The 26,817-nt window shown below is 50.5% G+C and overlaps 1 protein-coding gene across 8 annotated transcripts in view; it reads right to left on the reverse strand.

The window, feature by feature from the left end:
* FRMD4A (FERM domain containing 4A) overlaps positions 1-26,817 on the reverse strand; it is a 378,187-nt gene that overhangs the window by 68,183 nt on the left and 283,187 nt on the right. For all 8 annotated transcript variants that reach the window (XM_060162157.1, XM_060162173.1, XM_060162166.1 and 5 more), the window contains exons 12-14: positions 14,374-14,450; positions 9,185-9,323; positions 2,496-2,637 (exon numbers count right to left, since the gene is read on the reverse strand). In XM_060162157.1, coding sequence (XP_060018140.1) covers positions 2,496-2,637; positions 9,185-9,323; positions 14,374-14,450 — 358 coding nt within the window. The remainder of the gene's footprint in view (positions 1-2,495; positions 2,638-9,184; positions 9,324-14,373; positions 14,451-26,817) is intronic.

Below are 26,817 nucleotides of genomic sequence, written 5' to 3' on the forward strand. Positions count from 1 at the left end.
CTGAGTTCGAAATGCTCCCTGGCCTGGTCACGGATCATACCTCTCCACCTCCTTCCCCGTCTGCCCAGCTTTCCTCTTGCTTAGCTGAGCAGCAGAAGGTGGGCAGGCAAAAGGCTGAGGGTCTCGGTCCTAAGGATGGGGCCACCGCGGAAGTGGGGCAGGCAGGGGGCCTCGGCTACCTGCATCGATGCCCAAACAGCTTTGCCCGGGGTCCTCGTCACTAAGTTATCAGACATGAAAAAACTGCTCTAATATCCTGAGATAAAGATGCATATATCAGGTGTGGGAGTGGATTCAGCAGGAAAGTTTTCTTTTGATTCATCTCCTAGCCCACGGGATTGATTATTAACGTCAAGCTGTTGGCGGTAACAGAGAGGAATTGCTATTCAGTCTTGAAGATGCCTGGATCTCGGTATCTCAATTTCTTTTCTTTGGCCGTGCTGCCAAAAAAACTGGGGATCCCAGTTGCTGCACCAGGGATCGAACCCGCACTCCCTGCAGTGGAAGCGCAGAGTTTTAACCACTGGGCCGCCAGGGAAGTCCCTGGATCTCATTTCTGATGGTTGAATGATGTCAGCTCCATGTTAGACGCTTTGGGGCTCCTGTTCACAACCTCCGCTCTACCTGCTATTACGTTTGTACCCTTGGCGGCTGCCAGAGACAAAGGGCCCGAGCAGATGGACCAGGACACAGGTGTAAAAGTGGGGAGACCGAGGTTCCTCGCAAGAAGAGTGGCTCTCAAAGTGTGGTCCCCAGACCAGCATCAACATCACCGGAGAGCTTGTCAGAACTTGCTAGAAATGCTAATTCCCAGGCTCACCCCAGACCTACAGATCAGATACTCCGGGGCCGGAGCCCAACTATCTGCGTTTGAATGAACCCTCCAAGGGGTTCCGATGCACTTGGAGGGCAGGGAACCCCTGGGCTGGAAGAATCTATTCTCCTGGGTATAACATGCCACATTCAGAATGAACGTAGATTTCCAAGGGGATATGAAACCACGGCAGGGATGCACCGCTCACTGAGGCTGAAGGAAGAGGCAGGCTCATCTGTGGCTGGATGAGGAGGACAGTGGACAGATTAAATCCAGGCTCAGATCTGAGACTCTGGGCTTTAATGGGGGATAGGGATGTCTAGGGGACAATCACAGGGCTGACTCTGGCCCTGCCCTTCATCATTCTGCAGGCGATAGGAAGTGGCTGGAATTCGAGGCAGGGGTCTTGGACTTTGTATGGCGTTCTCTTTACTACAGCACTGTCCACGGTCTTCGCTGTAAACCTCTAAGCCTCAGAAACAATGATTACTTGGCCCACTGTATTGATGGAAACTTTTTAAGGACCCAGGACAGCGAGAGGTTTACGGTGAACCTTAACGGTGACCTGGCAGAGGCAGAAACGACTTTGTGGAGCCTGAAACCGACATAATTTTGGTGGCTCCATTTAAGAAAAAGAATGCAAAATGCATTACGTTCACAGGTTTTATAAAACGCCTGGCCCGTGCACACATGACCTGGGTCCTCCCAGGACCTTAGAAAGGCCTGTCCATCTTCACCCTCGTCCTTCAGGTCTGAAGGTTTTCCCTGGCTGTGACTGGACTCCACCAGCCCAGAAGCTAACTAGGCAGCTTTCGGCTTTCCCCCCCTCCTGTCTTTTTCCTTTATTTTATTTTGTTACCGTCTGCAGTCACCACATGCACAGAGCTGACCCGAGAAGATGAGGTAGGGCAAAGACTTCCTGTTTTACTCTCTGGCTCAGAGGCAAGGAAATGTGTACTGGCTCCAAGAATAATCAGGCCTTGACCACGTGGCCTGGGGAGTGAACTGCGTTATACTTTTCTAACATTTCCAGACAATTTTTGCCTCCCTCTCGCTCCCTGCCCAACTCAAAACTGCCCCCCTTCCTGTCACTCCAGCCAATGGCATCCCTCCTCCTGAAGTCCAGCCCCATCTCAAACCTCGGGGCATTTCTGCCCCTCCCAACACCTCAAGACAAATGACTGGCCCAGGCCCCCCGCAGAAACAGACAGCAACCAGATCCCCCGAGCCTCCCTTTCAAAGCACACTCTGCGACAGGTCTCTCCTTTCCAAACGATCAAGGGTGTTCTGTACTTTGGAAAGCCTCGAGAAGTCCCCTGGGAACAGAATGTAGGTCACTCAGCAAGCACCACGACCTGACCTTCAGCCCCTCCTCGCATAACTCTCCTTGAGTGGCACACGGGCAGCCCGCGCCCGCCCTGCGTCCTCCTTGGAGCCGGCATTCCTGCCGCTCAGCCACCAGCCCTGGGAAGGCTCTGGAGGCCGCTCGAAGGCACTTAGGTGGCCTTCCCACACCGGGAGGTTCTACTGCCGCTCCTCCCCCGCCCCTGCTTCCACGCGGTGATAGTCTCGGCCTTTTCCTCGGACCCCCGCTGGGCCGCAAACCTTGCTCAGGACGAGAGAGCCAGCGGCTCCGCCCTGCCCCCTCGGAGCGCCCCAGCCCCCGGGGGCCGCCACCCACCTGAGGACAGCAGGCTGCCGCTGCTGCCGCTGATGATCTTGCCCTTGCTGCCCATGCTGGCCAGCTTCGACGTCTTCAGCGTCCCCGTCTCTGTCAGGTCGATGGCGATTTCGCTCAGGCTGCGGGCGGCATGGATCTTCGACTAGAACGACCACCGGGTTGGGCAGGTTAGACGGGGGCCGCTCCCCTCCGGACAGCGATCGCTCGCCCGCCCGTCTTTCCGAGATCTAGCAAACGGCCTCACGGCCAGCCAACTGCCTCATTTTTCTGTCTGTGTCCCCAGGGCCCATCGCTCATCCCCTGAAGCTTCCCAGGTGGGAGCAGAAAAGGCTCCAGAGGTGACACGGCGAGGAATTTTCGAAGCCTGTCATCCCACAGGCTGTATGTACAGGACTTACAAGTGTGGACTTCGGAGTCAGCTAGGCCTCGGTGGAGTCCTGATTTGGGGAAGGACTTAACCTCACGAAGCCTCATGACTCGCAAGCATAACACAGGGAAAGCACCACCTACCGCTCAAGGTTTTGTTAGGGTCAAAAGAAGTAAGGCAAGTGAAGGCATCCCTCCACCCCCAGTTCCCTCCCCTCCCCTCCCCCCTGCCTCCTACATAGCTCTCAATGAATAGTAGCAATTTTACTTGCTACTGTGATTTTGTGCTTAAAAGGAGGAAGAAAATAATTTTCAGCTTCGTGAATGATTTAAAGGATGTCTGAAGCAAATTTATGAAGTTCCAGTAAATTCTAAGGTGGTTTAAACTCTTAAATGATTAGCCACGGAGCCATGAAAACTCAGAGGGTTGGGAAGTGATCACACTGTCAGCCTGCAAGCATGGTGTGTAAGCGTGGTGTGCAAGCGTGGCGTGTAAGGGCTTCTGCAACAAATGCTCATCTGGGTGCTCGGTGCCCACCAAGGGGGCACCTGACACGGTGCTTTGCTTCTGTTTTGGTACCTAAACATAGGAGCCGAAGTCTTCAGATTACGGTTAAAAGTCCACTCCATTTATGCTACAAATTAACTGGCCCACTTTGTCGAACAGTAACAGCAAGTTAGAGCAATTAGAAAAGGACTCTGCATTCATGATTACGTTCCTAAAATCAACTGTTTGCAGTGAAGCTTTCTGCTCTAGTTCCCACCTTGGGAGGTAGAGGTGGGTTTGCGTGTGCCCCGCATGTGTTGGACGTTTTTTTTTTTTTTCCTTTTTCAAGAAATCAATTTGTGACAATGCTTCAGGAAGTGGCTTTCGCTGCACTGCGGACTTTTGGAAAACAACTATAAATCCTAGTATAACTTGTACATGTGCTGTTTTTTTTTTTTTTTTTTTTTTTTTTGCGGTACGCGGGCCTCTCACTGTTGTGGCCTCTCCTGTTGCGGAGCGCAGGCTCAGCGGCCATGGCTCACGGGCCCAGCCACTCCGCGGCATGTGGGATCCTCCCGGACTGGGGCACGAACCCGTGTCCCCTGCATCGGCAGGCGGACTCTCAACCACTGCACCACCAGGGAAGCCCCATGTGCTGATCTTTCTGTGGCCACTGGTGATTAGGCAGGGGTGCACGCACGGAGCCAGCGGAGGGTCCCAACTGAGGTTTGGATGCATGTTCACTGGTGTGAGACTAGGTCTGTCCGCCACACAGGAGAAGCCACGGAGGACGGGCAGACCAGTGCCCGGCTCCCTCTCATTCACATCCTGAGCCCAGGTGCCCACAGCGGTCCAGCAGGGTCTGTCTGAACCCAGAGGCCTTGCCCTTCCTCTGGCCTCCGTGTTGATGCCAGAATTGGTGAAAGACCATGACTTCTGACCGCCAAGTATTTTCCTCACGTGAATGAGATGAGAGTCTGAGGGGCAGAGGAAATGCTGAGACTTTCTGCTTGTTTTGTTCACCGGGTCTGACCCATTTTCGTCCTCACCCTCTTCTATCTCACTGGTCCTTCCTTGCCTGATGTCTCCTCTCTGACCTCAACTTCTGTCCCTGCGTTCAGAACGAGGCTGCCTTCCTGGGGTGAGGGCTTCCTTGCTCATAACACAATCCCAGCTGCCAGCGCCTCGCAGGGTTTTCTGGCTTGTAGCAGAAGGCAGGAGCACCTCTGCTTCACTTCGACACAGCGTATCAGTTGCATCCACCTGGCTGAGTTTTATCCTCTGAGCAAAGCACAACCCATCACTTCCTCTCTTTCAACACTGTTCTTCTTCAACACTCTTCTCTACCAACAGAAGCCCACGCTTGCAGTTCTGCAAGAATAACTCATGAAGACACAGACCATTGCAGCCTGGTGAAGGACCTGGGCTCTGAAATCAGAAAGATCTGGACTGAAATCTTGGCGCTTCCCAGTGAATCACAGTTTGACCTTGATTTTCAACCTCTCTGATACTGAGATCCCTGTTTGTCAAATGGAGCTGTTAAAACCCACACCACGGAGGTGTGATATCAGGACGAAATCAGATGCTAGACATCAAGGCCCGTGACACTGGAATAGGAATAGGATATAAATCAGGGCCTGGCGGGAATTTGCTAGGTAAGGTTCAATGAATGACTCAACTGGAGATTTGGGGGGATCTCATTAATCTCAAGGAAGACCTGTCCCCACCCCACCTCCAGCCCCGCCACACCAATCTCGGAGGCAGGAAACAAAATACAGAAAAAGGACAACAGACACACTTCCCAAGGGAGACTAGATTCTTAGAAGCTTTAGGAAATTACTGGCTTCTCTCTAGAATGGAAATATCACAGTGACTGAACAGACCAGGTGGGGAGAGAGCACTAAGAGATGAATTGATGGCGAGATTCTCTCCCTATAAAGTCAAGTCTTTGTGCCCAAGCAAAAGAGCCTCCAAAGCTTTGGAGGTTTTGCTCTGAGGGTCTTGCTGTTCTAAGTATTATTATGGGTATTCTGTAAGCAAGGTTTAATTGGCCCTGACATGCTTTCACTTGGCTTTTGATCTAGATGGAATGAAGAATAGCAAACTGGATCAGGAAAAAAAAAAAAAGATTAAGAAGAAGGAAAGATGTTTGGACTGGGGACCAACTCAAGTTCTCAATCTGAATTCAGAGGAACAGTAACTCAACAATTTAAGCTCTCAAGTATTTTCCTCCGAACTCTGCAAGATATTCCTTGGCTCTGGGGTACATACGTTGGCAGGATCTAGCTGACAACATTTCTGATCTTTGGGGTCAGTGGATATAATTTACCAAATGTGACTGATGCCAGCACAGCCTCTCATTCTGAATGAGCTGCCAGAAAGGGACCAATACCGCCTCTTTCCGCTGTCTTTGGGGATGGAGGGTAGGCGGGCAGGCGGGCGTGTGTGTGTGAGAGAGAGCGAGAGAGAGCGAGAGAGAGCGAGAGAGAGCGAGAGAGAGCGAGAGAGAGCGAGAGAGAGAGACAGGTTTTCTAAGTGATTTACACTAGGACCCTGAAAGAAGAAAATGACCAAGCGCCAGGGGAAGGGCACTAGGCTTCTCAGCTACCCACCCCCGCTGGCTCCAACCACTAGATTGCACTTGTTTCTGGGGTTCATGAGCACCCCTCGGGAGGCTTGGGCTTTGCTGAAGCACTTCAGAGAAAGGAATGGTTGACACAGCCTGATACAGTAGAGTGTGAAGCAATGGCCAGTATGCCAGCCAACACGGGCTGTTCAGAAATATTTGGAAACACTCCATTCCAGGCCTGCCAGCCATCACTCACCCTGAACCATCCTGCCCACTGGAGATGGGTCACATCACTGTTGTCTGAAGAACATTCCAGAAATGAAAGGTGTTGTAACACTACTCCTAAGGTGAATTTTATCATCTCTGATTTAATTGGGGGGAACTTTTAGAGAATTTAAACTTTACACACAGGTGTCGGCCAGGGAACGGTATGTTGCTTTAGTAATGATAATAGTGAGAGATAGCACACATCTCCTAAAGCAACTTCACCAACACTGTGTCACTGGACTGATCAGTGATTCTGGTCAGGAATTTCCTTTGCTGTGCTCTAACTGTGCAAAGCAAGCAGGAGCGAGGAAAGACTTGCCCGGGGTCATAGAACCAGAAGGCAGAGTCCTTGGACCTCCCCATGGGGGAACCCGTTCCTCACCAGTCACCGCAGGCTGAGCAACTGATTCTAATAAGAAATACATGGGCGGGCTTCCCTGGTGGCGCAGTGGTTGGGAATCTGCCTGCTAATGCAGGGGACACGGGTTCGAGCCCCGGTCTGGGAGGATCCCACATGCCGCAGAGCAACTAGGCCCGTGAGCCACAACTACTGAGCCTGTGCGTCCGGAGCCTGTGCTCCGCAACAAGAGAGGCCGCGATAGTCAGAGGCCCCCGCTTGCCACAACTAGAGAAAGCCCTCGCACAGAAACGAAGACCCAACACAGCAAAAATAAATAAAAATAAATTACTAAACTCCTACCCCCAACATCTTCTTTAAAAAAAAAAAAAGACAAGAAATACATGGGCTCCGGGCACTGTGAGTATCCAGAGCTTATCTGGGGCAAATTCTCCTGCTCCTGGGGGTAGGTGCATGTCCTTCAGTCCCCCAGGGGTGGCTGAGCTGAAAGCTCCCTATTGCTGCGAGCATTTGGTCTGGTCTCTTGAGAGATACTTCTTGTTAATAAGTGATCTATGACAGTTACTTTTTGAGGTTTCCTTGTTACATCCATGGGTTGACCTGTAAGCCTGCTGAATAAGGCTTCTCCAGCCGCACAGGAAGACCATCTTTGAGAACAGGGTTGCGGAGCCCTAAGGATGGGCCTCCTGCCTCACCCCATAGATCCTCTAATGTGAAAGGCCAGCAGAGGGAGGAAGAGTTCTAACAGCTAATATACCACCCTTAGGCTGAGACAGGCTTTTTCTCTTCCCCATTCAAAATCAGTGTGTGTAGTGTCTGCCTGCAAGAGGAATTGGCAGTGGGGTTCAGGTGGGCTGTCAGACTCTCTACCCCTCGTCACGCACTGCCAAACCATACGGAGGATAGAATCAATGGTCTCAGGTTTCGACCTCCAACTCCTGCCACTGGAGGGCAAAACACTGACACCCACCCACTGTCTCAATCTAAAGCATGAGTCAAAAGGTTCTGGCCTCATTTCTTTGGATCGAATCGGGCCTCAGGTTCCTGTGCCAATGCCCACCATCACCAGGAGTGATGTAGAATGCTCTCATTATTCCTGGCAACAAAAATATTCCACCCTGTGCCCATCCACCCCCCGAAAATGACCAAACGGGGGGAGGAAGAAGACTTAGGAGAAGAGAAAATGTGTTATGAAGGAGAACGTGACTCCTACATGGGAAAGGCTGTGATTGAAACTGAATCATGACTTGAGGGATTGTTTGCTTCCTGTCCTATTTTCTTACTATCTTTCTCTTACCTCCCGCTCAATCCCAACTCTCTCCTCCCAATCCTCCCCCCAAGCCAGGGAAGGAGCAACTCCACTCAGAAGGAATATAAGGCAAAACAGGAAGCCACAGGATCCAAAAGGGCACCAATCCAATAAGTCTTGGGCCCAGTAAGCCCAGAGTCCTGCCACTTCCTCCTCTCTCTAGGACGCACGGGATGGGATAAAACCTCCCACAGCTGGTGGTACTGACTACACCGGGGGCCAAGGTCGATCTCCCTCTGAAGTTCTGTATTCCACTCCCCACCTGTCCCAAGCCAGCAGGAGCCTGAGAAAGATGCAGAGCCCATCTTGATATGGCTCTTCACCTGAGGGGTAATGAATGGGCATGGCTTGTGCGGGGAAGGCAAGGGAAGCACGGCAGACAAGGCTGGAGGAACAGGGGGCAGAGGGTTGATACGAGCTGTGTGCGAACCAAGGAGACGTCATTTTCCCCACCACCACCACGCCCCGTGTGTGTGTCTGAACTGGGGCTGCGTCAAACCTCCCTTGGAGGATGACTGTTTACTATGGCCTGAGGCTCCAGGTCTACCTTAGGGAAACAGACTTGTTGCCTTTTTTTTTTAATTATAATGTTTCCGGTTTTGCAATTTTAAGAAATGGAGTTGGCAGTTGGAAAAGCCTGGAGGGTTTTCACAGCAATTATCCTCAACCGGTAGGTGGTGTCTATTAGTTGCAAATGGTTCCTTTTTTTTTTTCCCCTCAAAAGGAAAACAGGGTTTCCCTGGTGGCGCAGTGGTTGAGAGTCCGCCTGCCGATGTAGGGGACGCGGGTTCGTGTCCCGGTCTGGGAGGATCCCACATGCCGCGGAGCGGCTGGGCCCATGAGCCATGGCCGCTGAGCCTGTGCGTCCGGAGCCTGTGCTCCGCAACGGGAGAGGCCACAGCAGTGAGAGGCCTGCATACCACAAAAAAACAAAAACAAAAAACCCCAAAAAAACCCAATATGCCACTTTTTACACACCCAGAAGGACTGCTTACTTCCAGGAGAGATTCCTGAGGTTCAAAAGCACAGGGGAATTCCTCAAGAGGGCCCTACTTGGCTGCAGCAAATGGTCTGAGTGGCTCTGACCGTGGTTGACCAAGTTGCCGAGGACACGTTGTTCTCTTCAAGAGCTGATCTCAGGAGCTGCCTTCTGTAGTCCTAAAAGGCCAGTCTCACCTGTGCACATCTCAGAGCAAGGGATGCAGGGCCTCTCCAGCCATCCAACTCCTAATCCCCCAGCTACGAGATCCAGACAAGGGCCCTCGTCTGCTCACAGCTCAGTGAAAGGTCTGGTCTTGTCATAGGCCCTCCCAGTCCCAGGAAAGGGACTTACCTTACTCTGCTTTCTGTCCAGATAGAACTGGTGTTGGCTAATGGCCATAGCCCAGATGGACTTGATCAGTGCCGGACACGCGTACCACGTGTGCACTGCGATGCCGCTGTGTCCAAACGTCCTCCTTGTCACTGAAGCCCTGGGAGAGCAAGAATCAGAAGGGTCAGACACGTTTACAACGAGGGCCTATGATCCTCAGTCAACAGCTTTTACCAAGAACCCACTGGGTCCTAAAAGCTCCGGCATAGAGGTGACAGATGAGCACGTGTGCACGCACACACGAAACTGGCTGGCAAAGGCCATCTTTTCATTTTATTCTAAATAAACGTTGATTCTATCTAAGGTACAGAACGTGATGATCTGATGTACTGATACACATACACAGTGAAGTGATCACGGCGGTCAAACTAAAGAACATTTCCTCTCCTCACATAGGTACCATCGTGTGTGCATGTGTGTGTGTGTGTGTGTGTGTGTGTGTGTGTGAGATGCAAGCACCTGAAATCCACTCTTAGCCGATTTCCAGTATATAATACAGTGTTATTCACTACAGTCACCAGGCTGTACATTACATCTCTAGGCTTATTCATCCTATATAACTACCACTTTGTATACCCTTCGACCAGCATCTCTCTCCATTTCCCCTACTTCCGCGTCCCTGGGAACGACTGTTCTACTCTCTGCCTCTGTGACTCTTAGATTCCACCTATAAGTAAGATCATGCAGTTCTTGTCTTTCTGTGTCTGCTTTATCTCACTTCATAATACCCTCCAGGTCCATCCATGTCGTTGTAAATGGCAGGATGTTTTTTTTTTAAGGTTGATTGATATTCCGTTGTGAATATACACCACAATTTCTTTATCTGTTCATCCATCAGTGGACACTTAGGTTGTTTCCATATCTTGGCTACCGTGAACCATGCTAATCTTTTAATTTACTGGCTCCTTAGGGTTCAGAATTTGGCCAAGCCTCTGCCTTGTCTGGAATAAGACAGGTCATTCTAGGTCACGGGATGGTCTTTTCTGATCTTCAGCTCCTGGCACTGGGCCAAGACAAACTTCAGAGACAGGAAGAGCCTTTGACAATGTCCTTTATTAACCAGGCAAAGCTGCCTACGGTGAAGGACGAGTAAATTCTCTTCTAATTGCCACAGCATCTAAGCCAATCAGAACTGCTTACATTACTCGCACGCAATCTTCCTCGCAAGTTGGTTATCAATTTCAAATATATTCAGAGGGCGGGTGGGGTATAAAGAATCAGGAGAGGAAAGGCAGAAAGAAATGAGCCCGGCCAATGCCGACCCACTACCCACGTCCACATACACGTCTGTAGGAGATGTGGAGGACGTATGCACAGAGCAGAGAGGCAGTCAGACTTTAAACCGAAGGTGGGAAAGAATGGTCCCAACATAATTCATCACATTAATGGAATCAAGGGGAAAAAGAGTTATATGATTATGTTCTCAGTGAAGTATGCTTTATAGGATGGGTACATGACTTTGCAAGTGAAATCTGAGAATGTGTTGCCATACATGTGTGTGCATGTGCGTGTGTGTGCGTGTGTAGGGCAAGGCGATGGGACAGTGGGGTGAGGTTGGGGGTATCTTATGTGCACATCAGAAGAACAATGTGTGTTCAAGATTGAGCTATCTCATTTGGATGAACCTTGGGGTAGTCAGGACTTGTGAATAATCATATTATTTTCATGGCAAGTTTTCCCTTGAAGGAGATTAGAAGCTGCTCCGATCACCTTCCCCCGGGGGCTCAAGATTTAACAGTAGGTGTTCTCCAGACCCACTTCTGAGGAGGAATTCAAATCTGGTGGTTAGTTAATACTACTGATTCTAAGCAGAGTATTCTTCTTCCCTTTGGTTATAACTAAAGTTAAGAGAAAATGCCAGCTCACAAAGGAACACACAATTGAAAATAATGGAAAAGGAGCCGGCAAGAGAGTAAGGAGGAAACCCCCATGGTCTCTGCACGCGTAAAAAGAAACTCATCTGAATACTCACTCTGGCCTCCATGGCAATGGCTGATCCTGGGAGTAAACTCATGTTTTTTTTCTCCCAGAAAAGGTGAATTGGAAAGGAAAAGTAACTTGAAATGTATTTCAGGGGCGGTAGTGAGAGCAGTGCCAGGCTAGGTGTATTTTTCATGTAAGGCGGGGGAGGGGAGGGAAGAGGCTGGCTGGTCTGGGAGTTCCCAGGAGCACTTAAATCAGATGGTCTCAGAGTGTTTCTCCTGCCCGATTATGAATTTCTCTCTTCTCTACACTGTTTGCTTCAGGCTCTTCCCACCCCACCGACTCCTTCTGCTTCGCCAAGCCCAGAGAACCGCAGAAACAACGCTGGGTATCCATTAGGACACCGGTCCAGGAGAGCAAATCTGGAAGCATCTTCTGGGACAGCCGAGCCACGCCCTGTCCTCGCAGTGTCCCAGGACGTCCATCTTCAGGACACGATTCTGCACCACACTTGCTATCCTGTAACTTTGCTCCTGGCTTCCTTCCTGGTTTGGGGGAGGGGATGACCCCTGAACCATCCCAACACAGTACCGTTGATTAGATGACTCTTCTGTGTTCAAATGAACAAGGCAACAGCAGCAGGACGACATGTTTAACTGGAGCAGGGCCAGGAGGCTGTAGAGGAGTGCTTACTGCAGCGCCAGGCGGGGTTCCAACCCCCCAGGAGACACGGGCTTGGCCACTAAACTAAGTAGCTAACCTGGAACAATCCCCTCTGCCTGCCCTGTTGAGCATTTGGAAAAGGTGCCTTTAAAGGCATTGTCAACCTGGGTCTCCACCGCTGCCATCAAGGAAGCCACGTCTCTGGCCTCTCCTCGTCTCCCCTCTCCTCTCCCTGCGTGTCTCTAGGCTGACAGAGGACTGCTTTCCGAGGGGACGTGCTCAGACTGCCTCTGGCGCCTGCACTTCTCTCTTAGGCCCACCTGCCCGACATCTTTATCCCCCTGAGGGCCCACCTTGAGCTTTACATCCTTAGCTAAGATTTCTCCTTCTCAAGAAGCCTCCCCAGACCAGCACTTACAGGCTGTGCTATCTGGTGCTTGGTACCCGCTGTCTGTGTATAGCATGGCGGTAAGTCACATAAGCTCTGGAGCCAGACTCCCTGGGCTCATATCCTGTCTTTACCCCTCAACTAGCTTTTTGTAACCTGCAGCCGGTTACTCTGCTTCTTCTGTGCCTGTTTCCCAAGTAGAACAGGAATACTAGTACCTATTTTCCGGGGTTATAGCGAGGACCCAATGAGATAACTGCCCAAGTGTTTAGAACAGTGACTGTGCATAGTAAACAATAAACATCAAGTTCCTTCTTCTGTCGCTCCAATCGTGCTATAAGATCTTTCAGGGCTTCCTTCTATACCCCAGGACACGTAACTGTGCCTGGACATAGGAGCTACTCAGCAAATGTGAGACTGACCACTTTCATTTAATAGGCTAAAAGCCCACATGATAGTAACATGAGGTTTGGACTCCTTCCAATATCCCTGGGTCTTGGGAAAGGGAAGGGAATTTAGAATTACATCACGAATAGGACAATAGACCCAGACACAGAAAGAACACGACGAGTACACACACACACACACACACACACACATACACACACCCGCCGCCCACTCACTCAAGGATGCGTCCAAGGTACCTCTGCATTAGCAGAATTCCCAACAGAGCACAGGCCCGGAGAGTCTGTCTCTAGTCCTACGCTCAGCCTCTTAGACCATCCAATCTCCAGTCTTTGTCAATCATCTGCTTTCTGCATCTGACCCATTGTGGCAACATTCATTCTGGGACATTACTTCCAGCATCTCTTGCCCCCTCTGCCTGGCCTGAATCAATGCATTCCTGCTCTGCAGAGACAGGGTCTCTGGATCCTGAGCCCCTTCATCACAGGACCCTGAAAAACGCTGCACAGGCTGTTATACTGCCAACGCTCTCTATCATCACCTGACAACGAGACATGAGTCTCTAAGACGTTCTCCGCCTGCCTGTTGCACGGTAACCATGGGGTGTCGGGGGGAGTTCTCACCCTACACGGGAGTTCTGTTTCAAGCAGATTACGTGGCCAGGCAAACGGCACAGCAGTCCTCCTGGGTTATCACTGACTGCAGGAACGGACATCACCCCACAAGCCTCACCCTCTGATGGGGCAAAATCTTATTCTCATGCTGAGAGCTTTCTGGGAGGCACCTCAGCTTGTTTGAGCGCCCAGAAGCCATGTGTGTGAGGAACTGATGCCAACAACCCCTCTTTCCCGAACCAGGGCTGGGGTACGGACAGCACCCAACATCCACATCTACTCCTCCACAGGGCCTGATCTTTTCACTGTCTTCCCAGGGCTACCTTCTTGTTCTAAGTCTGCTTTTGGACCTATTGAAAGTGATTTATTCTTGAGCATTAGGTCTGTTTTTAGGGAATTTTGCTGCCGCTTTTGGGCTGCCTGTAACTCTAGGACTAGCAGACAAAGGGAGGAAAAGCCACGGTACATGCTGCCCCGAGAACCTTCCACGCAGGGCTTGCTGCATTCCAAAATGGGACCCTATTGTTTGGCATTGGACTTGGAGAGCATTGACTTTGACATGAGCGCTCCCTGGGATACAATGTGAGGTGGAGAGAAAAAGACTTGTATTTCTTTCACATCTACCCACCACGGCGAACACCCTAAAATTACAGCTCACGGAATGAAACAACTTAGCACAACTCTTTCAGCTGTAGGTTCCTTCTGTGCTCACTCTTCAACCTGAAACGTTCTCAGAAGCTCTGACAAGCCATCCTTCAGGCTCTTCTCTGGCAAAAACTTTCTAGAAGGATTCAGACCACGGCTCACTTTAATTTGGTGATGGTTCTGAAGTGCTACAAATCTTTCCTAAAATGCTCTGGCTTGTAAGACAATTCCACACGTCCGAGCAAGTAATACGTGTAGCCAGATGAGATGACCATGGAACTGCTAATTTCACACACACGCGCACACACACACACACATACAAACCCACTGTATTTCCCAACACACAGAACCAAACAAAGCTCTACTGTCTTATTTGAACTCTATTCTCCCAATCAACCGCCCTCTTCCCCCCCCACAAATGAACATGAACAGTGACAGCACAGAAACAGTAATTTAAGTAACATGCCGGCGAGGCCACACGCTCCCAGAAGAAAAGGGCTTGTCTAGCTTACCTGCGTGGGTCATGAACTTCCACAGAAAACTTCTTCTCTCTGAAATACAGGTTTTCCAACTGCCTCCATTGGAATATCTGGACAGAAAACAATGCAGTTGAAGTTCAGGAGTGGGCGGGTCACGGCTGTAGTCCTCCCTCTGCCGCTGAGCTTACAGCTCGCAGTTTCCTTATCAAAGCTCAAACAGTACAGTTGTTTGCACCTCCCGTGCCTCTTGCTCGACACACACACACACACACACACACACACACACACACGCACACACGCACACGCGCGCCACACACACACACACACACACACACACACGCTGCTCTTCAGTTCAAAACCCCAGCAATGTGGCTGTGGATTTTCCTGCAGGCTTCTCAACGGGAACAAAACAAGTTCTTTTCAAGTGGTTCCCCGGCTCTGCTTGGCCTTTGTTGAATTCTCCAAGACAGTTCCCAGCTCTGCAGACTTTTCCCTCCAAGGAGAGGGGGAGGTGGGGGGAGAGGAGGGCGGGCTGACGCAGGGAGGGAGCAGTAGCCATCTGCCTGCGGTGCTGAATCGAGCTTCCTGCCTCCAGTGCCGAACTGGGAAGGCGGTCACATTCCCAGCCTCCCCTCGGGACTCTACTTCCTGCCCATGAATGTGTAAGAGCCCAACTCGCCCTGGTGATCTGGGGGCGGCTGGGGAAGCTTCCCCGAGAAGGGCGGGGGGCGGCTAGCACTCTATTTGGGGGCAGGCAACTCAAGATAATAATGTGAGCCCATCAAGCCCGGCTTCTTTCTGCAGCACAAAGAATGCCAGGAGCCCTGGGGCCGGCAGGACGCGCTGCACCCCGGAGCTCGCTGCGCTCAGGGAGGCAGAGAGTGAAATGAAGGCAATTCTGAACAGTGGGAGCTAAACAGAGTTCCTGGCACGGCCTGATGGGCCCCTCTGGCCCTGGTGGACATTCCTCCTGGGACGAGGGAGCCTGTTAACTAAGAGGTTTGGGAGTAATCAAGGCTGCAGCATTACTCTGGAAGGGGGTCCTTTCATTGGATGAAAAAGGAAGTTACTTAAACTCTCGGAGAAATGTCAAAAGAGGTTCAAGTTATGCCCGTAACATTCATATTTATATTTGATGCATACTGTAGCCCCTTCTGTAGACTGAGAATTTGAGTTTATTGAGCCCAAAGAAGGGTCAGAGTTTCATCCTGGGAAAGGCTGATTCCTCCCCTGATCCCCCCTTTCTTCACCCACTCAGTTAAGGCAAATGCTTTTTAGGGTCTCATCCTAGACCCGGCATCCTCTCAGCTGGGGCCCCTGACTCTCTCTGATCTGCTCACATTTTCTCCTTCAAGATGACAATTTCTGTGTCCCATCCACCCGGCCCTGCTCTACCCAGGACACGGCTCCTCGGGGCTTGGCCAGAGGACTTCACCCCTTTGTCAAACTGGGCTGGGATAAAAACTGTTTCTAGAATGGCTGCATGCTTCTCACAACCTGCTCTGCAGAATTTTACAATTATTTTGTCTGACTAATAGGGAGGAGGACATGGTTTTTTTCTGATTCCAGAGCTACCTCTTTTGTTCCCAGCTCAGAGTACATTTTGATCTGAAGTCCAAGGAAAACTGTACTTCTTTTTCTCCTTTCAGGTCAGTTCCAAGGAAAGCAAGTCCTACATGAGCTCAGATAGCCTTGTGTCAGATCACAGATGAAATGCCACCTGTGTAGTCGGTTACTTGAGTCCCAGGTCGGAGTCTTATGCCCTTATCTGATGCTCTGCTCTGCTAAATCCCTCAGTGAAATGTGAAAATTTCCTCTCTGACCCCCCCATTGTTAGATATATACAGATGGTTCACCTGAACTTAGCTACAGACACAAAAGCACCGGAACTCACAGCTCCTTAACTTATAACCTGGAAGTAGTACACAGAACAACGTGGCCAGACACATGCTCTGGACTCTGCATCCATTTGAATCCTGACTGCCCCATATCCAAACTGTGTGACCTTAGGCAAGTGACAGCATTTCCTTTAGCCTCAGTTTTCCCATCCGTAAAATGGCAATAATGCTCCTCTAAGGTAGAGGCAACAGATCCTGGGCACGGTACCTGTACAAAGTAAATGCTCAATGAACTCAGATCTCAGTGCAATTCCTAGTTGTTCTTACCTCTCCCAAATCCTGGCGAATAAAGGAGATTAACTCCAGAACAACTGAAATAATTCTTAAGTTTTTTTTTTTTTTTAAACTCAAGCCCTGTTGTCAGGGTTTAAGACAATAAAGGTTGATGATCTTCATCCTGGAAATCTTCAAGGAAGTGTACAGACTTAGTGCCCTGACCCCCACGCCCCCTTTCCTCTGAAGAGAGGGCTGAGCGGTAGATGGCTCGTCCCTGAGCCAGACCCGCAGCCCCTGTGCTGCACCCACCTGCCCAGGTAAGGCAGAGCCCTGGCCAGGACCCGCTTCACAGGTGTGTGACCTGAGGGGCCCGTGCTCAGTTTTAACATTCTGCTGTCTCCATCTTGAAATTCTCAATAAGACTGATCAACGGGCCCTGCATTTTCACTCTGTCCCGGTCCTGCAGATTATGTCACTGGTCCTGACCGGTGCTAATGCCATGGGCACTGTCCTGGGCTGGGCAGCACCTGGGGGAAGGTGCATCTGATAGGCAGACCTCCACAAGCTTTCTCTCTGTGGGTGTGCTTGTGAGCACCTCTCTTGGGCCTTGGGTTGGAAGCCCCACCCCCCACCCCCCCTGGTGAAAAACCCCAAAGCCCAACACTCAGGGGGTTGGTTCCCTGGCAACTCCTCCCTCCCCGACTTTTTGCAAAACAGAATACACGCCAGGGGTCTTCCCCGGAAATGCTCCCCCATGCTGCTGGTGTGGAGAGCCTCAAGTCTGCCAAGGGCCGAAACAAAACCATGTGGTCTCTGCTGCGGCCCTTCCGCCTGCTGCCACTGCCCAGATCCCTGCTCTCGGCACTGAACCCTGACGGCCTGGCTCCTGGCATCTCCCCAGGAGGATGTACTGTCTGTAGACATTTCCAGCAGGGGGTAGAGCAGTGGCTTTGCCTCATGTTTGCTCTAGGCAGGGATCTTTTTTTTTTTTTTTCAAATGAAATATTGGGAAGGGAGGGAGGGAAGGAAGGCAGTTTTCCAGGACAGGAAGGTCCCAGGAACCCAAAAGGAGGTGCTCATGAGGGAACAATGGCCTTGTCCTTTGCCCCCCACTTAGGGGAGACAGGAGGTGCTGGGGAACAGGGGGAAGAAGGCAGCTGGACGCCCCCATGCACCAAGCTGGGCTGATGGTGGGGACGGGGACCCTACCCACCAAACCCTCCCCTCTGACGCTGACAAGCAGATATAGAGCAGACGCCTGACCGGACCTCCCTTTGTGAACAGGGTACACTGGGCTCCGATGTGCTGCTCTGGGGACGGCCCCTGATCATCTGTGTCACTTCAGGGGAGCCTCCCGGGCTCAGTACAGCCATCATAACCCGGCCACCAGCTAAAGACACCCCATAAAGACTCACCGGACACACAATGATGGTTACAACTGGGCTAGAGCCCTTAGGATTTTGCCTAATTTCTATGGCCAATTCTGCCCAAGGAGGTACCTAAAAGCTTAAACACACGGTCTAGCAGTAATCAAAGGGCTTATTAATACCTATGAAAAAGGCCTTTCTCATGCACTTCATCGGGGCTTCTTTAAAAAGCAGACGTCTCGGGCTTCCCTGGTGGCGCAGTGGTTGAGAGTCCGCCTGCCAATGCAGGGGACACAGGTTCGTGCCCCGGTCTGGGATGATCCCACATGCTGCGGAGCGGCTGGGCCTGTGAGCCACGGCCACTGAGCCTGTGCGCCTGGAGCCTGTGCTCCGCGACGGGAGAGGCCACAGCAGTGAGAGGCCCGCGTACCGCAAAAAAAAAAAAAAAAAAAAAAAAGATGTCTCTTCTTTGATCTTTTAGTATCCCCCCCCAAGAAGACCAAGTGGGAAATTTTCTTCTTGGGGAAAACGACGCCCAGAGAAATTAGAGGAAAATGCCTAAGGCCACACAGCAAGTCAGTGAAGGAACCAGAAATAGGAATCAAGGGCACCTGGCCCATTCCTCTAACCTCTAACTATGCTCCTTTCCCTATAGGTCCCCCAGTTAGTGGGAACAGCTCTTACTCACTAAAGGATGGTTAACTTTATGAGTGGAATGATTTTTACAAACAAGCAGCAATGTGACTCTAGGTATGAAGTACAAAGCCGCATCTTTCCTGTCCTACACACTGGATTTTCTTTCCTTTACAGGCTGTAAACGATAATACGTATCACTCCTTTCTTGTCTTAGAGACCTGGGTTCTTCTGGTTTTCCATACAGAGATGCCTCAGTACCCGTAGCTTCCCATCAGGGACTGACAAACAACAAGAATCATGATTAAGAACAGCCTTAATAACTTGGCCTTGCCTGGAAAACAGAAATAGAGAGAAACCATCCAGAAGCAGTTTCGAGAGTGCGCCTGTCGCCATGGTTGGGACCATGGCTGGTCCTGGACGTGGATTCGTGGCTTCTGACCCAGATGTGTGATTCCCAAGCGATCACAGGCCCTCCACTTCCCCTTTCCAAGCCCCGATGTCATAACGTATAAAAGACGAGATGGGAGATATTTATCCATGGAAAGCAGACAAGACTGGCTAATAAATAGAGCCTTTGAGCCCTGAGTGCAGCAGGACGCACTAAAAACACTTAATGAGCAGGGCCAGGTTACTGGATCCTATTAGCTGGTCTGCCAGGTTCCCACATCCTGTGTACGCTGAAGGTCAGGGCCAAGGAGGACTCATGTCCTGTTCTTTCTGAGCGGGTGAGGGCACAGCAGGGACAGGCAGAGGGGCCTTGGATCCCTGACACTTCCTCCACAGCCAGTGTTTACTGGGTGCTAGCACAGCACGTGGGGTGATGGGCGAGCTCTCGGAGCGAGGCGGAAATAAAGGCTTGAGAGGAAGCCCGCTCTAGTGGCTCTGATTCTTGACCAGGACTTGGGGGAGCCTCGTCTTCCTCCTGTCTCTGAGGCTGAGTCACCAAGCCTCTTAATGACCCCTCTCTGAGTAACTTCCTGCTGCTTCTAGAGGGACCATTATACTGAATCCCGGCGGCCATCTGGCCAGTCCCCACCTCCCACAGGTAAAGCAAGCCCGGGGTGGGGGGCGGAGGTTAAATAAGTAGCTGGTGCCGGGCCCCCTCTTGGGACTTCTGTCCTGGGCTCTTTCTAACACACCAGGAGGACCCGACGATGAACAAGAACAGAGTTGTTTCGAGCCGATGTTTAAGGGATCACTTCTCCAAAGGCTCTTGGCTGTCTGCCTTCCAAACACCAGCAAGGAGTTCTCTCGTAAGAAGAATCGGACTCACAGCCAGGAATAACCTCCGAACTCAGGAAGAAACACACCAACTAAAAAAACCCACTTCCTGATTTCATTTCTGCTCTGTTCACCCTCTGGAAGTAGGGCTGTCACTCACTCACCTCCAGGTGGATTTATGCAATTCGGCAAATAAAAATGAGCTGCCATACATCGTGAGGGATACAGGACAAAAGGAATCACTCAACCCCAACAGGATGGACTTGAATTAAAATGAGAGCACAACACAGAAACCCCAAGCCTGCACGGTCAGAGAATTTTATCAGGTGTCCCCTGATGAGGCTTTATGGTCACACAAGAACTAGTTCTAGGGAACAACAGAAGCGGCGCTGTTTTTAGTGGGTTAACAGCATATGTCAGAGGTTTTTATATCGGTTGCCTGGATATTCAATACATTTTACCTTATGCTCAAAAAAGAGAGAAACAAGGCCCTGGGGGTTTAGGTAACAACCAATCCCCATGCCTCTTCCAAATATTCAAGTTGTAACGTCTACTTTACATGTACCTATGCTAATAGGACAGAGGAAGGGCATGACGCCTCACATATGTTTATATGTGTAAGGCGCCTACAACCTAGTTGGGAGGATGCGACATACACAGAGCAGACTGTATCCATGATATAGGAACTAACTTCATGATGGAGTTTAAAACCATCTCTGGTTTCTGGATCAGGCTTTTAAAACTCTAGGGAGGCACCCCACCGGCTTATGAAGATAGGTCTCGTGCTTCTGTTTCAGAATCAATATTCATGACCATCGCTGAGAGTCTCCTGGGTTTCGGTTCATCGTTTTTAGGGATGAGAACCCTGACTTGGAAATCAGGAGGCCTCGGGGATAGCCCTGACTTTGTAAGTCGCTCTTTATCTTGGCTTCCTTTTCCGCAAAAGGAGGGGCATGTGTGTGGGCATTCCTGCATCCTAAGCACGGGTTGAAGGTCAGCATTGTAAATCCTTGGAATGCCACCCTGCTACTCTTTGGAATTTAAAAATAAAGTAGCTTGTGTTAAACATTTCCTACTTATCGGAGACAATACAGAATACCGTTGTCCCGCGGCATCCTCAGGAGCTTGGTTCCAGAACCTTCCTCGAATACTGAAATCTGAGGATGCGCAAGTCCCTTATATACAATGGCGTGGTGTTTGCATATACCCCACACGCATCCCCCCCCCCCGTACACTTTAAATCATCCCTAGGTCACTTACAACACCAAACGCAATGTAAACGCTATGTAAACAGTTGCCGGCACGCAGCAAATTCAAGTTTTGCGTTTTGGAACTTTCTGGAATTTAAAAATTATTTCTGAATATTTTCGATTTGCAGTTGGTTGAATCCACAGATGTGGAACCCACAGATAAAGGAGCAGACTGTTCTCCTGACTAAAAGCATGGTTTTCCAAGTCACATGGTCTACCGCTTACTGGCTGTGTAGCCTTGGCAATGAAATTTCTCTGTGTCTTTCTTTTCTCGTCTTCGCAATACAACTCCAAACAACACCAGTTTTACTTTCATAGGGCTGCTGTATTGATGAACTCATACATACGAAGTGCTTCAAGTGGAGCCCAGTATGTAGTTAGCACTCAGATGGCAGCCATCATTCACACGCTACTCTACATGTAGAAGAGTTCGGATTACTTTGAACACGTAGCCCGAAGTACAGGTTTGTGCATTTTTTTTTTTTTTAAAGATGGCTAATATGATTCCATCGGCATTTTAAAAAATGGTTTTTGTTCCTTGGATTTTTCACGATGCAAGTGTAAGCCTAACCCAGCTTCTCCTTCATCCACTGGAGTTGGTGTTTGACGTATTCTCTTCGGATTCTTTGCTTCCGATCCTTATCCGGTCAATTCCTGGGTCCACCACACCTTTGACCAGAGTCAGTTTGGACCACTTTCCTGCTATGATGTTTTTTGGCCACTCGCCTTGTGGGAACTTAGTGCCCTGACAAGGGATCAAACCAGTGCCCCCTGCGGTGGAAGCGCAGAGTCCTAACCACTGGACCGCCAGGGAATTTCCCCTGCTATGACTTTTAATCTCGCAACATTCACCCTGAGAGGAAAGTACTCTATGATACAGCTCAGCAGTGCACTGAATGGGCCAGACTGGGATCCGAATCAGAGCCTCCAAGACAGGCAATCTACGTCCAAAGATTATTAGCTCACAAAGTGATCCTAACACTGTCCTCAGGACCTGCGTTGAAGGAGGGCTCCCTGGCTTCCATTTTCTTCCAAGAGGGCCACATAACCCAGCAAAGAAAACAATAGCTAATTTTTCTGCACAGCCAGACCTAATGGAATCAAGATGTTCTTCCGGCCGGCTGCCTACCCCTCAGTGTCAGACCACAGGAGCTCTCAATTGATTGGTTAACTCCGTGACAGATGCCCAGAGCGCTGGGCCTTGACCCTTTAATGGATGGCCTCTTTTTAACCCATCAAAAACCTTTTAGCTTCCTTTGGCTTCAGAGTCGTTACTAGGGGAAGAAAGAGGGAAAATAGATCCACAGATATTTAACAGGCCTACGGAGAAAACAGGCCATTTTATTTGTCCCCAGTGGACGCAATTTCCTTTTAATTTTCTCCCTAGGGGGGTATCTCTCTCTATCATTTTCTTGTGTGTATTTTGGCTTTTCTCTGGGAAGGACCTGACCATAAAGCTTTGGCAAATGTAAAATCTTTCAAGAGAAGCTGAAAGTGTTTTTCCTTTCTTATCCTTGGCCTCCTGATGGAATTTCTTCCCTCCTCCGTGTGCCTCTGGGGGTTGGATGCGGGTTAGTATCCAAAGGGAGAAGCTGGCCAGGGATGCACGTTACCTGAGTTCAGCTTCGGTTTTTCTCGCAATGAGCATGGTGGCCCAGTTTGGTGTGGCTTCACTTCTCTGGGCTCCAGCCTTCCCTTAAAAAAAAAACTTCAAGGCTAATCACACCTGTGAAGACTTCAGTGACTGGGATGCTTCAGAGAAGGAATTAATCTGAGAAGCAGTTGGTCCGTCTCGGGTGGGGAATTATGATGGGCCATTCCACTTGCAATGGCAAAGATCTCTTCTTGGATTGCTCGAAGGGTTTTTGTTTTGACTACTTTGGAGGACTTTGGGGAAACCTGTATTTTTCTATATTTTTTTTTGGGGGGGGAGAGGAGTTGGCAGTTATCAGTTGTCTTACACCTGGTGGCCCTGCCCAGAGGTGCGGCATCACAGTGAGACCCTGATGGGGGCTGGCTGAATCCGTGAGAGATGGGGTAGAAAGCGGAAGAATGGGTTGGCAATGAGCTCTACATAAATAAAGGTAAACAATCATAACTAAACCCCTGCTTCATCAAGCTTAAAAAAAAAAAAGAAATGACAATGCTCTGTTACACTGTGTTATCTGGGAAACAGAAGTCAAAAAAAAAATTAGTCAACTAGCAAGGGCTCTATGGGAATAATTATTTAAGAGCAGCTTGTGTGCTTTAAACTACCCAGTGCTTCCAGGGTTGGCTCATCCTCCTGGGGAGGGGAAGGCCTTGCAGATCCTGGTTGCTGTGGGTACCAGGAGAGGGGCAGACCACTGCTGCGGAGACAGCAGGTGTGAACTCCAGGCTCTCCTGGTTGGAAAGTGTCTCAGGGGGTGTGGAGGACGGAGAGGCACGGGGCCAGGGCCGGGAGGCTTGCTTCGCGAGCCACGTTGCTGCTGAGACCACGTGCGCTCTAGCCGGCTGCTCTGGGATGGTGGCCGCAGCCGGCAGGGGCAGGGAGGCCGGTGTCAAGCCGCCATCTCTGCACCTGGCACCCTGGTTGACTTCGGTCATCTCTCTCTCTCGGGTTCCTCTTACTAAGCAGTTCTGTATCTGCTCCACAATTCAGCCTTCCCAGAAAGAAGAAACATGAGGGGATGTTTTCTTAGAGATAAGGACAGAAATTCTAGAATTTCTGTCTTCCCAGGAGGACTGCTCCTATTTCAAGCTCTGCCCTTGTTCCATTTTCCTAGAGGAATCCTGAAGTGGGCAGGTCACTGTGGGGAGGTGTGAATTTGGGGGAGAAGGGGTGGGGGCAGAGGAGGAACTGGATACTTCCCAGCAGCCTGCCCTAAACCACTTTCCTTTCATGACTGCTGTCCCCATCCCCCACCCCTCCGACTTAACAGCCCTACCCTGGGCTGCTTCTCCCAGAGAGTCACGTACTACCCTCTGCCGAGCAATTCGCATCCTGTGTCACAAACGTCTTTTTTACTCAGTTATCTTTCCTACCCGACTCTAGGCTGGTTGCGGGTATTTTCCTGGCGCCTAGCACAATGCCTGGGGCATATGAGACGTTCAGTAATTGTTGAGTGAATAAGTGAATGAACGAAAAGCTCTTTGAGGTAGGGATTATGGAAACCAAAGGTCAGAGAGGTTAAGTTACTTTCTCCAAGTCACACAGATGATAAATGGTGGGAGATGGTATTTGAACCCCTAGGTGCTCAAAATTCAGGTAACTTCCGTGCCATGAGGAACCACCGGCCCTTGAACCTGCACATCTTGTTAATACCTTTCTAAACTGCACGGGATATGGCCACAGGGAAGTGGCAGTGAGGGCCAGCCCAAGAGCTGCAACCCAGGAACCACAGCCCTTCCTTCTTCTGGTAGTTCTGTCTGAATTCAACTCTCCTCCAAAGTGAATGGGGGAAGTTACGGTCTCCAGGAGCTCAGGGGCTCGAGCTGGAATCCTAGTACAGACCTGGAGTGACTCTGCATGCCCATTCTGCTGAGAAACTGCCTCGACTGGCTTAGGGCTCTTTGACAGGCATGATCGGAGCAGGACCCTCCTGGTAGAGTCCCCCAGCCCTACCTGCAGGCGCTGGGAGTGAGAGCTTGACACCGTTCTGGCTGTGCTAGGGTTTAGTATTAAATAGGTTCACACTTCGGGAAGATCAGTTCAGCCCGGGTTTCCCCTCTGAATCACGCTCATTAAAAAAAAAAAAAAAAAAATCTCACAGAGCTCCGTCAGTATCGTATGGCTCAGCAGAAACAAGCCGAGATTCCCTGAGACAAAGCAAAGGTTACTGGATGCAACAGGCAGGGTTTCTCAGCCTAACATTTCCTGCTTCTAAGTAAGAAAAGGCGTCCAGATGAACTAGAATAGTGCAATGGTCTGTGTCCTCCTGCAATTCATTTTCCACATATAGTTACTAGTAGCAATTTGGGTACTTCCGCTCCAAGAGACAAAAAATAAAATCAAGAGACAGTCTAGATGGATTGGTAGGGAAATTTTATGCTTTCCCCCCCGCCCCAATCAACAAATCTAAGCCGTAAGAAGCTCTCACGCCTCCCTCCTCCCTCCCTTTCTTTACAGACGTCTGGCCTTTCGCGTGGAGCTTTCTCCAACCTTCCTTATAGGAGCTACACTATCCCATCTCTGAGGCCACTACACCCATATACAGGGAGATGACCTCAAAATTAGTGGGAGGTTCCAACAAGCGAGGAGATATTCTGCTCTGCTGCTTTTGCTCATTTAACCAGTATTTATCATCCACCACAGGTCAGGCACTGCACTGCCAGCAGGCGTGCGCTAGAGAAGAAACAGAAGCCTCTGCACATTTTTGGGAGGGGACAGGGAGGCAAATAAGAGAACTGGACAGCGAGGAAGTCAGAGGGTAGCAGGTGCTGGGGAGGCTAGGACAGGGGCTGTCACTGTTTATCAAGCGGTCGGGGAGCCTTCACTGACGTGACAGCTGAGTGGATACCAGAAGGAAACTGGGGCAAAGCCGTACACTCACGTGAGGGAGCGCAAGAAGTGCAAAAACCCAAGGCACCATTTGTGTGTGTGTGTGCGCGTGCGTGTGTGCTTGCTATGTTAGTGCAGAAAACGCTGACGTTACCAGGGAATGATGGAATCTTATTTAGCCTTAAAGAGGAATGAAGGTCTGATTCATGCCACAACACGGATGAACCTTGAATACATTATTCTAAATCGAAGAAGCCGAGCACAAGAGGCCACAAATTCTATGATTCCATTCATACGAAATGTCTGGAATAGGCAAGACCAGGGAGGAAAGTAGGTGCGTGGGGCTTGGGGAGAAATGGGGAGTAGTCAAGAGCTCCCTTGAGGCCTTTCCACTGTTTTGACTGGTAAAAATCCTCCTCTGCATTAACCATAAATCAGAAGATGCTCTTTGGTTAAAACTCAGTCAAACTAACTACTTAAAGGGGCCAGCAGTCCAGGCTAAAGCCCCCTAACCCCAGGGCTGCCCCTTCTCCATAAGCAGCCCCCCACTGCCCCTGGTCGCATGGTCCTCCTATAGACCTCTCCTCCCGGGTCCCCTGGGGTGGGCTCTGTTGGAGCCAACTGACCGCTTTGGGCTGTCATGGCCAAGGCACCTCTGGGGCGGGGGGTGTTCTCCACCACCACCATGTGAGCAACCTGGCCAGGGACCGGGTTTCAGATGGTTTTTCAACCCTCACAGCTCCAAGCATCAGCTCAATACGTATCAGTAAAGATATCTACGTGTGCACGCCCGTGCATGGGCCATTCACTCAGCTGTGGTTCCTGACCCTTGTTACAGACAGGGCTGGGGGCTGGTCTATGGTCCAGGAGGCCTGGAGAGACGGGCATCTGGAGCTCCCCTGGCTCTTTGACCTCCTAATAAAAGGCCAGAACAGGGGCACCCATCACAAGGAGGCTGGGTCTGCTCTGGGTCCGCCCACGGACCACCCTCAGTGCCAGTGTGCGCTTTCCAGGAAGGTTCTCAGGATCGGCGAGGGATCTTTCAAATCCCCATGAAGCATCAGAAACACCTGTTGCGAATGCCAGAAGGACCTGGGTGCCGGGATCTCTGGGGTTGCCCCAGTTCTTAACTCAGCACAGTTGGTCAGGAGTTATGCCATCAGTGGGTGATGCCACCACTGCAGAGCCAGAGCCACAGGATATGATGGTGACGCACTGGCCGCGACTTCACGGTGATCAATCTCATTAAAGTGAGCAGTGAGCAGACCACCCAGTAAGACAGGCAAGAACCAAACAAACAAAAGGGCCAAGAGCCCGTTTCACGGGTCACCACCCTGGTTCGAGAGGTCACCCTGTGCCCTGGTTTGCTTGGGGCAGCCCGGGTTTGCCTGACGCTGGGGTGTCATCAT

This window comes from Lagenorhynchus albirostris, chromosome 1 (assembly GCF_949774975.1).
Source record: "Lagenorhynchus albirostris chromosome 1, mLagAlb1.1, whole genome shotgun sequence".
Lineage (NCBI taxonomy): Eukaryota > Metazoa > Chordata > Mammalia > Artiodactyla > Delphinidae > Lagenorhynchus > Lagenorhynchus albirostris.